The sequence below is a fragment of the Perca fluviatilis genome, chromosome 2 (assembly GCF_010015445.1).
Source record: "Perca fluviatilis chromosome 2, GENO_Pfluv_1.0, whole genome shotgun sequence".
NCBI lineage: Eukaryota > Metazoa > Chordata > Actinopteri > Perciformes > Percidae > Perca > Perca fluviatilis.
Genome location: NC_053113.1, coordinates 15,625,032 through 15,639,336, shown reverse-complemented (window position 1 = coordinate 15,639,336; position 14,305 = coordinate 15,625,032). Strand labels below are relative to the sequence as shown.

At 39.5% G+C, this 14,305-nt stretch overlaps 1 protein-coding gene across 1 annotated transcript; it reads left to right on the top strand.

Annotated features, from left to right (window-relative positions):
• Positions 1-1,380: 1,380 nt before the first annotated feature.
• Positions 1,381-13,247, top strand: tnfaip1 (tumor necrosis factor, alpha-induced protein 1 (endothelial)). Its single transcript, XM_039777815.1, has 7 exons — positions 1,381-1,559; positions 3,858-4,213; positions 4,634-4,803; positions 9,594-9,677; positions 10,083-10,135; positions 10,303-10,498; positions 12,438-13,247. Exons 2-7 carry the CDS (start codon positions 3,967-3,969, stop codon positions 12,666-12,668), a joined length of 981 nt encoding a protein of 326 aa, XP_039633749.1. The 5' UTR covers positions 1,381-1,559; positions 3,858-3,966; the 3' UTR covers positions 12,669-13,247.
• Positions 13,248-14,305: the final 1,058 nt, after the last annotated feature.

The window sequence follows — 14,305 nt, the reverse complement described above, 5'->3', positions numbered from 1 at the left end:
AATTTGGAGGCCCCCCTGGAGTGACTGTGAGGACCCCCTGGGGGTCCCGGACCCCTTGTTGAAGATCCCTGACCTAATATAATGTCTCACACCCTCTCTACGACACACTGGCCCAGCAGAGGAGCACCTTCAGCAGAAGACTTCTCTTACCCAGAAAATCACAATCATTTGCACATTGATACTGTACATTTGATCTTTTATATATTACTACTGTAAATTTGTTTTTAATATATATGTTGTCTGGATATGTTGTTTGTATATCTGGAGTTTGTAACAATAATAATTTCCCCCTGGGATTATTAAAGTATTTCTGATTCTGATTCTGATGTTAGCCCTATACAATTTTTAACCCTTAAGAACGCTAACATTACTTGGCCTGTGCTTTCTCACCCATGCTTTGAAAGTAAAACAGAATGAGATGTCTTACCGTAATGCAGACCCGTGGTTTTCAAAGTGGGGTCCGGGACCCACAGAGGTCCACAGGGTCCTCAGCAAAAAGGGGAATAATTTATTTTCAGTATAATTACATCCATAAGTAATCCAATGACAAAATGAATGACCATTTTGGTCATGGATTTCATACACTTTCTGTAATAAACATCTAAAAGCAGAAATCTTATGAGATAGGGGTCCCTGGGATGAAATCTTATGAAATGGGGGTCCATGGTATAATTTGTAGGGGTCCTTGACGTGAAAAGGTTTGGGAAACAGACAGTGCCACTGCTGAAGGCACTATAACGACTGTATAAAACTGATTAAGTCAAATGTTGTTTAATATTCGAGCTGCTGACATGTTCAGTCTGTATGGACTCAATTAACTAAAGCATGAGAGAGAACTTCTTTTCCTAGTTAACTAATTAATTCATACATTATGTGTCAGACCTTGCAAGAATGTACACATAGGCCTATGTGTTGCTTTATGGTTTTCTTTAAAAAGAAATCTACTGTCCTTGGTAGTTCGTATGATTTATAAGGTGAGTCCCACTTGTTTTTCTGTGTTGTGCATTTGAGGTATTTGTTGTGCCCAAGAGCCAGGGAAGCCAGTTTTGGCTAGGAAAATAATTGGATTATGAGATAACAAATCAAAATTAGAGATAATAAATAAAACATGGGTGACTTTCTAAATAAAAACTATGAGATTTAAAGAATAGTCTAGTATTTAGTCATTTTTTAAGTATTGTTTTTATAAAGTAATCCATGTCAACATTAAATATGAATGTAATCTACATAAATAGACCATAACTCCAGTAAATGCAGGGGATGGAAATACTATCATGGTCTTGGATAGGTCAGAATAAAAACGGCTCATAGACTGTTGCTCGAAATGCATGTTACTGACTGTGGAGGGCAGCGTTATATACCACAACGCACAGCCTGCCGTAAACTCTTTCGAAGAAGAAGAAAGAAGAGAAGAGAGTTTAACTTTACAGTTTTTTTTAACAACTCAAATTTTGTTACTGTTGTGAATGTTCGTCTCACGACGATAAAGGCCTGTTTAGCTAATTAGCCAGACGGTGTGCGGTTATCTAACAACACGTAAGGACAGCACTGAGAGGTCGGTAAGTAAACGTTCATAAACTGATGCCTCGTTACGTGTTGTTCACTGCTGGGTGTCGTTAGCTGGGGACATAACGTCACGCACTCCATTGAAAAATCTGGCACTTTTAGTAGCTAGAACATAACGTTACACATCTGGAGAATTTGAAACCTTTCCCGAATGCCATTTTACGTTATAACTAATTCGGTGTGGGTTCAATTAAAAAAGTAACCCAGATTTCAATACATTTTTTAACTTTTAGGATTGGCTAGTTTGTCTGGTTGTCCCGCAATCGCATTGGAAGTTTGCCCACCCTGTTCAACATTAGCTAACATTAGCAAAACACACCCACGTAGGAAGTAGCGGAGTGACGCAAAGCGAATATAGCATCAACGTTAACGCTACAATATTTTGTTCCAATAAAGCATTGACAAGAAGACTATAACGTTACCTGTTTTTCATGTACATTACTAAAGTAGCGTAATACAATGTTAGGGCCTTTGCTTTGCCGACGAACAAATAGCTAAGTATTACAACGGGCACATTTTTGAAGGGAGTTGAGTCTATAACATTTCTCCTCACGACCAAATAGGACAGCCGAGCTAACCCTCTGCTTTCTGTTGACTAGCTACATGGATGTATAATAAGACCACCGGTTGACTAGCATAATTTGCCACACCGAAGACACATTAACATTAGTTCTCTTTTTTTTCAATTGACTTTGTTGTGTAAACTAACATACAACGTGACAAAAACATAAATTATAAAACAGTCATCATACTTTAAAGATAAAAAGACAGCCCTGTCTTCACTGTCAATTTGGTGATACATGCGTAATGCAGTACAAAATCAAGAAAAAATAATAACGAAATGAATAAAAACAACTGAGGTAAAAATACATAAAACTTAACTGAAAGGCAGAAAAAATCATATAGCATATCAACTGTATGAACAATTTTCTTATTTACAATTTGGATAGACTTAAACCATTTCTTGAATTCAATTCTGAAAGGTTCAAATGCCAGCGGAGACCTAGAGAACTTAGCTTAATGTGGATGTGAAATTTTCCCAGTAGAATAAGTTAATTAACAATCAACTGTACTGTCTGGTTTTTGTTTTTATTGTATAATATCACATCATTGGCATGATTGAGTGATTGCTTTTAGTGTCAATAGTAGTTCTCAATTTTCCAGAATTATAATGTATACAGACATTCAGCATTTGTTCTCACCCGCATCATGGATTTGAACTGGAGGTGGTGCCCACTTTATGCAGAATGCAACATTTGCTGAAGAAAATTTTCTTGTCATTTTATTTTTTAAGTATAGTTTTTAAACTAGCCTAATAGTTTGTTAACTAAGCTAGCTGTTTGCCAAGTAACATTAAGTTCACTTCCTGATTTTGTGTGTGTGTGTGTGTGTGTGTGTGTGTGTGTGTGTGTGTGTGTGTGTGTGTGTGTGTGTGTGTGTGTGTGTGTGTGTGTGTGTGTGTGTGTGTGTGTGTGTGTGTGTAACTTAGCCATGATAGGCTGGATCTGTGGAGACTTTGGCGTACGTGTTAGATTTAGTAACTGTTGGAGTTTAACACAAGCTAGCAAATAACTTTAACCAGTTAACGTAAGCAGGAAGGTATTTGAATTTAAATCCACAATGTTCATTCACTATAACTGCTATACCTCGATTAATAAACCATCCAAGCTTTTAATGTGGTGCATAACGCGTCACACTTAACAGTATCCTGTTAAACTGAGCTAGCTCCACTAAGGGGGACCACTAACAATATCTGAAAGAGATTGAATATCAGCTACTAATTATAGTTAATTTCAAGATATCCCTGTCTATGGTCAACATGACAGATTTACTTGTGTGATGTCCAATTGGATTCTGTGATTGGTTTTTGAGGGAACGAGTGTCTCCGTTGATGTGTGTCCTGTGTTGTGTTTACAATGTTGTTGGCATCTGGGGGTGCTTTCCTCTATGTATTTTGTATATTAGACATTCTGCTGCATGCTAAATTTCCTTTTCTAAGGCTAAATAAAGTGGAACTTGAACTTGAAGGTAAGTGAGCTGCCTGCTATTGTAAATGTAGTTGATTTTTGTTGATATGTGCCCCTCTCCCTACTCCTCTAGTTTCCTGCTGAGTCACATTCCATTTAATGGGAAGGGGAACTGAGGAAAATATAACCGTGTTATCTCTGTATTGTGATACATGCCTTCAGCCACTGGGTGTCCTGCTTTAACTCTCTTTGTCAGCATTGTCTTTTCCTGGGTAGCTTCATAGAGAATATTTGGCTCCAGTTAAGGGCTCTGTGTTTTGCCAGGTATGATCTGGAGCAGTGAGAGGTTGTGGCGGCCTCATCAGTAGCTGTCACCACGGCGGGGGACCATAGGACCTCCGTCTGCAGGGTGGTCATCTTCCTCCAAAGGGACATGTCCGGGGACAGCTGCCTGCCCCAGCATCACACCCAGTCTCACTCAACCTCCTCAGTCCCTCCTCTGACCTATCCCAAGACCAAGACCTGCAGTTATCGAGGAGCGGTGGGCCTCGGCAACAAGTATGTCCGCATCAACGTTGGCGGGACCCTGTTTTACACCACACTGCAAGTGTTGACCAAGCAGAACTCCATGCTGAAAGCTATGTTCAGTGGAAAGAAGGAAGTGTTCACTGATAAAGAAGGTAAGCCATCTCTGAACTGCAGATCAAGGTGTTGTCCACAGTGGAAAAAAAATCTATTCTTTGCTGTTACCGTTCCACAACACATCGATGAAAAGCTAGTATTGCCATTTTAATGTGCTATTTTCATGACGTTGCCGGTTAAAATTCAACGCAACCTCTAACAGCTTATTTGTATGTATGCTTTTACGTAAAACATGACTTCACTGACATATTCGTGGCATATTTTGGGAAAATGGATCACAAATATTTTGACCGCTATTGTAAACCACACTTGTTGCTCATCATGATCACAACTGGTCTAGCCAAGAATTATTGAACTAATTCTTCTGAAAGAACACCAGAAAAAAGTTTGTGTCACAGTATTGTGCACCTGTGGCTTAGATGTACATATTCTCAACATGGTCTGTTGTTTCTGTGCAGGTTGGATCCTGATTGACCGTAGTGGGAAACACTTTGGCAGCATCCTGGGCTACCTACGTGACGGCACAGTCACCTTACCCAAAGGGCGTCAGGCTGTCCAGGAGCTGATGGCTGAGGCAAAATATTACCTTGTCCAGGGCCTAGTGGAGCTTTGTCAAAACACCCTGCAGGTCAGTCACACCCACACTGACTGATATTTGAAGTACAGAGAATGAGAATGTATTGTTATCAAGCCTCTGTAAAGTTTGTGTATCAGCAGAAGAGTTCTGGTTGCTCTTTTTTTTCCTCAACATTATACAAAATGCACTGAGCCTATTCAGTGAGCATCTCTGGATACTCAATGTAAAATTTCAAGTTAAATTACCTACAGTACTGTGTTTACAATTATTTATAACATTTATTATTTTAACGTTTATTTTTTTGGTATTCTTGTCTGTCTTAACATCTGGGGCCAGATGCATTAAACTCTGTGTAGATTCATGACTAAAGCTGTGTGTACCCACAAAGACAGAAATATGCGTACGCATTATTTTTTTTAATCAGATTTGTAAAGCTGCACGTCCGCTGATTCTGTTTCATAAATCTCAGTCATTCTGGAAATGGGTGCACGTGCATGAGCCTCATTTCCGCTCCCACTGTTCGCCATAAATGGAGAAACGGCCTTAAACATCCATTTGCACGTCGATACTCCACCACTCATTAGACCTGTCACGCACAGCTGGGGCTATTTTTAGTATCCGTAGCACTAATTCATCACGTTTCTGCAAACCATCATTGCTTTAAATTCTCAATCACTATGCTTATTAAATGTCAGAAGGATGATCAATCATTCATTCATATGGTGCTAATGTTAAAACAGACTTTACAAAGTGCTCAGGATCAAATTGAACGATTATTGATAATGGCTCAAATGTTAATAAAAAAAGTGGTGAAATTAACTCAACTAATTTCAAATGAAGTCTATAAATTGACCTTTAATATTTTACAGAACGCTGTTTAGACTGCAATGGGAATAGTCCCAGGAACTTAACTCAAGATTTAAAGCTTTAGTGCATAACTTTTTGATATAAATGAACGTCCGTTACATTCAAGCCATTGCTACAAAGCTAATTAAGACCATCAGCTCCACTCAACCGCGTCTGTATTTCTCAGTACGGCTATGTTCAGAAGATTGTGGCGTCCGGTGACTTTCCCGCGAAGAAACTCGAGTGAAGATAATGACCTCTTCTGAAGAGTCCATCGTGTTTTTGTTTTTTTTTAAATCCTCTGTGTCCTCCTTGGCTACTAGCAACTGCATCGAGGAGGGGTGGGGGGCGCGAAGGCTTGTATCATGTGGATGCGCTAACAGTGTTGTTGTCATCATTTAGAATTCCTCATGGGGGCGGCAGAAACTACGCACTATAGCTTGGCTCAGTGGGTAGAGCAGGCACACATATACTTAGAGGATTATGCCTCGACGCAGAGGTCCAGGGTTCCAATCCGACCTGTGACGATTTCCTGCATGTCTTCCACCTCTCTCTCCCCTTTCTCACCTAGCTGTCCTGTTAATTAAATGAAATAATTAGTTAGTTTATTTAATTTTTTTAAAGTACCTTATCACAATATATAAAAGGTATCAGGATATACAATACCAAATACCCTGGTAGAGGATTTTATCGATGTTGTTCACCCCTACTTGCTGCTTTACTTCCTTTCGCAATATCAACAAATTCCTTCAGTTAAAGTTTATGGTTCTCAGTTTTGGACCATAACTGTGCACGCTGAGTTCTATTAAGCTACACAACAGAGCCTTTTCAGGTGCACAGATTTGATTTGCTGTGGACAAAAGTGTATATTTATGTCTTTAGGCTAGTTTGCTGCACCGTCTGTGGAAGACAAGAGTGTCCGTGCCTATGGATCATACTGACAGATGTTCACTAGAATGTCTGCTGGGCTTCCAAGGTTTACACATCCTTTGGTTTCCAGGGGAACAGACTTCAAGGCAGCAAGTCATTGAGTTCTAAGCTCACCGACTGTCATTCATTCATCATCATCATCAGGTCCAGTAGTTTATGAATGAACGGCACACAACCTGCCTCCTGAGGTCCATTGCATACTCTATGTAAGCAGCATGCAGAGCCAAGGGTGTTTCCAATATTCTTGTGTAGCACAGACTGTATCAACACACTACTAACACCTCCTACCATGTTATACATGTCTTGTGCTAAAAGAACAACAACACTTTTTTTAATACCAAATTTATAAAACAAAAGGAAATTACAACATCGCACATTACGGCACAAATCTTTTTATTTATTTTTCAGCTCCTACTACGTGAGTCCTGTCTGAGTAGAGTTTTTCCTGCGCGTCTCTACGACGTGTAACGTTAGACAGCCAATCACAAACATTAGATCTTGGTAGAAGCATGCTGCATGCTTATTGGCTCACTGACACTGATGAGATTTACTCCTTAGGTATAGAAATTGGGTATTCTATATTCTTATTCTTAGGTATTCTTCTCTCACCACTGGATGCTGCTGGGAAGGCTGCATAAAATGTGGGATTGTAAAAGCATATAACCTTCTATGGATGTATGTTGTGAATTAGAGGTGCATACACTAAGAGATTTTTCACTATTTTTCACTATTAAGTGGACAGAATTACTAGATTGTCTGTCTACGCAAAAACTTCTGTTGCAATAAACACTGTAAAATGCAACCAGAATCAATAGGTAGTCTAATATGACCATACGTGTAATTTACTAACTTAAAGCTACATTGTGTGAGAATTTCTCCCATCTAGCGGTGAAATTGTATATGACAACCAACTGAATATTACTTTCTAGCCCCTCCCATTCCGATCGTGTTTTAACTTATTCCAAGAAGTACGACTTTGTCCGTGAGTGTTCCTTCCAGCGTAATAATAGTTTCACGTTTTCGTTATTTTGGTACCATTTCATTGCTAACATCAGCTATCAAACGAATTCATCAGCAAACGAATGCAAGCTTATGTTAGTAAAGTATGAGATTGCTGTTTCATTGTTCACTGAACAGGACAACAGCCTATGCATGCTACGTTTTACAGTTTCTGTCTCAAAATGAAATGCCTACCTTTCTTGCAAAGGCATAAGGTAGATTGGTGAACCAAGCCATACCAATGGGTGTTACAATACATGCTACTCTGCCTCGTTTCTCTGCGTATTTGACTGGTGTAAACCTACCTCATTAATGCTCTTGTTTGTTAGTAGTGATGTGCGGATCGATACTAAAGTACCGATATTTACAATCCCAACGTCTCCTGCTCTAGTATCGATTCTCATATAAAAAGATCAATATTTAAACTCAGTAATTTGGAGTGAGTGTTTATGTTATCATAAGTAACTTGTTGTCACCAGAAAAGTCTAATTATATCCGGTTAGGGGAAGGAACTACTTCTTCTTCCGCCGGTCAGTTGTGTGTGCACTGCGGCTCTGTGACGGAGCTGGCCAGAGGAGCCTATTTTTATTTTATTTTTTTGTAAACATGAATGTTTTGTGAAAACAATTTTGAGTTAACGGTTTTCATGGGTGCCTGATTTACATGTGTTGTACAGAACAGCAAAACGTGGATATGGAATATTTTGTGACAAGGTTAAGAGTAAATTTTTTTTATTTGTGTGTTATTTTCAACCTGTTTTACTGTACAAGTCTCTGAGATTTTCTTTATAATTAAAGTGATGGTTCGGAGTAATTTACCCTAGGGTCCTTTGCACCATGACCTAGAGCCAAACACCCCCCCAGAAGCTTTTTTCACCTGGGTCTAACACTGGGCGAGTTAGCGTAGAGTAGCGTTAGCCGCTGAGTAGCTTAGCGCGGGGCTAATGGACCCACGTTTGTGTCTCTTAAATGACCCCACTAATAATGCCCGAAATGATACCAAAGGTCTACACTAGTGTATATATAGGTTATGCGCTCATAAAACGATGGATTGGAAAGTTTGTAAGTACACCAGAAGTTTATGAACACTTGCCTGCTCTCTTCAGCTCTCTGTTGCTGCTGCTGCTACCTGCAGTTAGACGAGTGCTTAGGGCCGTCTATAAATTACTACACCGAAAAGAGATGATTAATTAAAAGATTAATGATTAAATAAGGTAATGTCTCCAAACTTACCTCAATTATTACTTGTCTCCTGCTAGTTATATTACAGCACTTACTTTAAAAAATAAGTTAAATTAACAAATATTTTTTCGGTGTTGTAATTTGTAGACGTCCCTAAGCACTCGTCTCACAGCAGCAGCAACAACAGCAGAGAGCAGAAGCCAGCAGGCAAGTGTTATTTACATAAACTTCTGGTGTACTTACAAACTTTCCAATCCATCGTTTTATGAGTGCATAACCTATATATACTAGTGTAGACCTTTGGTATCATTTCGGGCATTATTAGTGGAGTCATTTAAGAGATACAAACGTGGGTCAATTAGCCCCGCGCTAAGCTATTCAGCGGCTAACGCTACTCTACGCTAACTCGCCCAATGTTAGACCCAGGTGAAAAAAGCTTCTGGGGGGGGTGTTTGGCTCGAGGTCATGGTGCAAAGGACCCTAGGGTGAATTACTCCGAACCATCACTTTAAATAATATGAGAGTAGTTTATTGTCTTGTCATTATGCAGCTATAATTTTGAATTGGTAAGCCTACAACCTACTTTTTTACTTTGAACTAGTTGTCACATCACACTACAAATAAAATACGTAAAAAGTATTGGTATCGGCAATACCAGCCTGGGTATTACTTGGTATCGAATCGAATAGTAATTAAGTGGTATCACACATCACTGTTTGTTAGTAACATTTGGCCATGTTCTAAATAAGTTTATGGTCTCATTTTAAATGTTACTTTTACCCATTTCAAAATGTTATACCTGGCCTAAAGACACTGAGTATCAAAGACACAATAACTACCCACGATGCCTCTAACTCCCAGTGTATGTTGGTTTGTGATTGACAGGACAGTAAAGAGCAACCCCTGTGTGTTATACCTGTGGTCACCTCCAGTAAGGAAGAGGAGAGGCTCATCCAGTCCTCTACCAAGGTAAATCAGACCGTGCTGCAGTTCTGATCATTATTATGAATCTGGAATTAGTGAAGCTTTTTTAACAACCTCCCCAAGTTTGGTCCTGCCCCAGTGTCAGAAAAACGAGCAAATTGCTCTTGTGATTGGTCTCTTCATGGGATTCGCTGTTGATAATTAACAGATAAAGCCATATCCTTTAATCTGATTTAGCAGCTCTTCAAAGCTGAAGAAAACATTCATATTATTTCATGTGAATGGACTTAAATATTCATTCAAACATAAATGTTCTGCTCTCTTGTCTTGTCAAGGCAATGCCAAATAGGTGATGCCTACTCGAAGTGATTTAACAGTTGGTACATTTTGATATTAAAGCAATAAAATCCAGATATATATATATATATATTTTTTTTTCCCCTCTGTTAGCCTGTGGTGAAGCTGGTGTACAACAGAAGCAATAACAAGTACTCTTACACCAGGTAGGAAAGCCCTCTTCCAGAGCTCCCACTGCTTCCATCATTACCAGGATCACTGATTTGTTTCATTTGTTTTTCCTGCTAATAAAATCTAATGAGCCACAGGACACAGAGCGAAGTAAATGATGAAGCACTCCTTCTCCTTCATCAGTTTGCTTTTGTCTCGACAGTAACTCGGACGACAACCTGTTGAAGAACATTGAGTTGTTCGACAGGCTGTCTCTCAGCTTCAACGGCCGCGTCCTCTTTATCAAAGACGTGATCGGAGACGAGATCTGCTGCTGGTCCTTTTACGGTCAGGGTCGCAAGCTGGCAGAGGTCTGCTGCACCTCCATCGTCTACGCCACCGAGAAGAAGCAGACCAAGGTGAGGATGAGTTAGGCCTTGTTCAGACCGACTAGTGCTCTGCATGGAAAAAAAACGAGTCTGGCTTGTGTGCCCGGCAGATACTCCTGCAGAACAACTCAGTGTAATAATCTGGCGAAAAAGTTGAATAAGACTCAACTTTTGTTGCAACGCAATGCGACTTGACTTGCAAGGAGCTATAAAATCCTTTATTAACCCATTGTGCAATGTTTTGCCGTCTGATAAGCCTTTTAAAAGCATAAATCTGTTACTCCAACTGGACTTCCTGGACTTCCATTTTACTGTGTCAGCAACACAGCTCCCTGTGTGTGCTGTTTAACGCAGGGCTGTTTTTTCTGTCTGGATCCCGACTTTCTATGTCACAACTGCTGTTTGAAAATTAAAAGGAGAAAAAAAAAGTATTTATGGCTCCACGTAATTGAGGGCAGGACTTCTTGATACTACACCAAAGGTTTACATGCGCATACGAAAAATGGCATATGCCAAAAAATGAATTGGAGTTATAGAACTGCACAAACATTTTTCTTTTCTGGATGGCAATCAACTTGAAAATGTGCTCACATGGAGGAGCCTCATATCCCATGTACTACAATCCCACAATTAACCATACATATATGTATACACATATTGTTCTTGTAGAGAACAGCAGCAGAATTCAAAAAAGAAAGAGACTGATTGCAGCTGTTACTGCAGTCAATAGTGCAGCTAATAGGACAGTTCCTGAAATTAAAGTTGTCAAACATGAAGATTGATGCCAAGAATCTAAAAGTGGTAGGGGCAACATACCGGGACCACATCATCTTTTGATATGTGTTTAACATCTACATAAACGCGTACATGACTAAGTAGATCACTTAGCAATAAACACTATATTTTAATGGAAAGAAATAACTGCAGAATCAGTAGTGTTACATTTCATCCCCTGTCAGGGGGAGATGGTAAGCTGTGTGGTAAGTACCAAGATGTGTCCACTTATAACACTTACAGACAAATTGCATGCCGGAGTAGACCTGCACGATAAATCGTTATAAAATCGCGTTCTCAATTCACCCCTGTTAGCGATTTAATTTTTAAATGACTTCGATTTTTTTTTTTTTTGATTTTTTTTTCAGTGACTTGAATGGCCAGTTGAATGTTAATTCTATAAAAGGCAAGCAGTTAAAGAGTGCGCTAAGAAACCATTCTGTTTTTAATACTGTACTTAAATTGGCAATTGACAAACTCCATTTCTCTAGAGACTGAAGCTGTAGCTGCAGCATGTTGATTGACATGTTTTAATTATGTAAAGACATGTTCAAGGAGTTCAGATAGAGCCTCTATCAGGGCCATATTTAGTTCAATGTGTTATATGTCACTATTTTTGGTAGCCTACTGTACTTAAATGGCCAGTATGTACTTTATTTTCTTTATTCATTGAAGCCTCTATGTTTACAGTGGTGATGCGCAATGGTCTATAGGTGCCAAAAAAATAAATCTGTTTGGTACGGCCAATTTGTTTTGTTTTGTCATGGTTCATGCGTGCAATAGACATTACACTTTGTGAGAAAAAAATCGTGACAGAGAATCGTGATTTCGTCATTTCTAAGCTAAAAAAATCATGATTCATATTTTTCCCCGAATCGTGCAGGCCTACACCGGAGGCACAAAAATTACTCTTAGCAACCGAAAAGAGCCTCAATGTCTCTTTCGTAAGCGGGATCCTTGGTTGTGTGCAGTCATTTGTACCAAATCAATGCTAACAGACAATGTGAATTTGGCTTTTCTGTCTTATTTATGTCCACTAGCACTTGCACTGCAATTCTTTTGTGCCACCAGTTACTTTTGCTTGGCCTGCAGGCATGCATGAAGCCTGGAACTGGACCTGGAACTCTTCATGTATATTAAATACTGTAGTATTCACTGTATAGAAATAGTTGGTGTCTGTCTCTTCCCACCACAGGTGGAGTTTCCTGAAGCTCGCATCTATGAGGAGACTCTGAACACCTTGCTTTACGAGACAATGCCGCTGCCTGACAACTCCTTGCTGGAGGCCACGCGTCGGAGCTACAGCAACTGCGGATCTCACAGTGAGGAAGAGGAGGGGCCCGGAGGAGCTGAGCTTCGCGAGCGTGTCCGTCGAATCCACATCAAGAGGTACAGCACGTACGACGACCGGCCACTGGGACAATGAGACTCAAACCACAGACCGCTGGACAGATTTCAGCTTTTCACGTTGATGATGAACATTCAAACATGAAATCTGTTAATACGTTTCTCTTTTGAATAGTTTTATTATCTTCTTTACCACTAAAAGAAGTCCAAACTGTGGCCTTGATTGTAATTGCATCTGACTTTTTACTCTAGATAGTTGCAGTGTTGTCTGCTCTGTCCATCATAATTTATGAATTATTACCAGAGGATTGTGAGCAACTACTTTAAAAAAAAAAAAACTAGAGAACTGTAGTTTTTTTCTTTTTCTTTTTTTTTTACTAAATGTAGCTTAGTAGTGGAGGAAAATCACAGATATGCACTATTTCTTAGTAGAAATATTGTACCAATCATAGCACTTACACTCTGAATCAGCAGGAGAGCATGTTTTAATATTTATAGATTGTATTTTTAATATACACATTTACAACAGCCTGTTGTTTTCCAAAGATGAATCTGTTTTAGTTTTTTCCAGAATTAGTGTGCCTTAACATATTTTTATTGCAGTTTACCATAATGCCTTTTTCCAGCTGTGAAGATAAAAGTTATTGTTATTCAACTACTTGTTGTCTTTGTTATGTTTTTAGTAGGCAGGTATAATTATGAAATTCAATTAATTAAAATCAATTAATAAAATCTACAGTTGAATGTACAGTTAAATAGCCTGGCTATTGCTCACTTCAAAGAACCGGTAACATGGACGATTGGTCCATGTCGTAATTGTAATCCTTAAGATTTCAGTCCTGGTTGATTTGCTGACCGTGACACTCTTGGTTAAAGGTGGTAACTGCAAACATGGTTCAATTTACAGGTGCCAGAATTCTGGAGACAGATGCTGGGCAGCTACTTTTTCAGAAATCAACAGAAGAGTATATGTGTATGTGTTTACAGAGCAGTCAGACCAACTGACATAGTTTTAATATAAAAAAAGCAATAATCTGCCTTTTTCCATCATGCAATGAGCAATTTGACTTCATGCTACACACCAAGCAAGTAGCTTTCCACACCAGTTGGTTACCTTGCTGGGGAGTTGGAGGGGTGCAGCCTGTCGCCTGCAGCTCTTTCTCTTACAGCTCACTGTGGCTGCTCCTCACTCTTCCGTTGAGAGTTTACCAGTCACAGACTTACTGCTTCATCAGAACTATGTTGGTGTGGTTTGTTAACATTTGGCTAGTCTATATCCAAGAACCTTCCACTTTCGGGATTGTTAAGGTGTCGCCGGAAATTCCGCCAGATGTCTTTCATTACGGTCGGATATCCGTTACTTTCCGCTCTTTGTGTTGGCATTCTTAACTCCGGTGGATTTATGAGGACTATGGTTGACTGCTCCTCAGATCTCTGCAGGGTAAATCCAGACAGCTAGCTAGACTATCTGTCCAATCTGAGGTTTCTGTTGCACGACTAAAACAACCTTTTGAATGTACACATATTCCACCAAAACAGGTTCCTTCCAGAGGCTATTTTGCCCAAAACGATTGTGATTGGTTTAAAGAAATGCCAATAAACCAGAGCAAGTTTTTCTCCCATCCAGGAATACTGTGTGGACTCGCCAGACCCCCCTCCGCAGCGCTGTGGAGGAAGGTCTGGCAATGAGAGACTAACATTTGACTAACAGTGTTC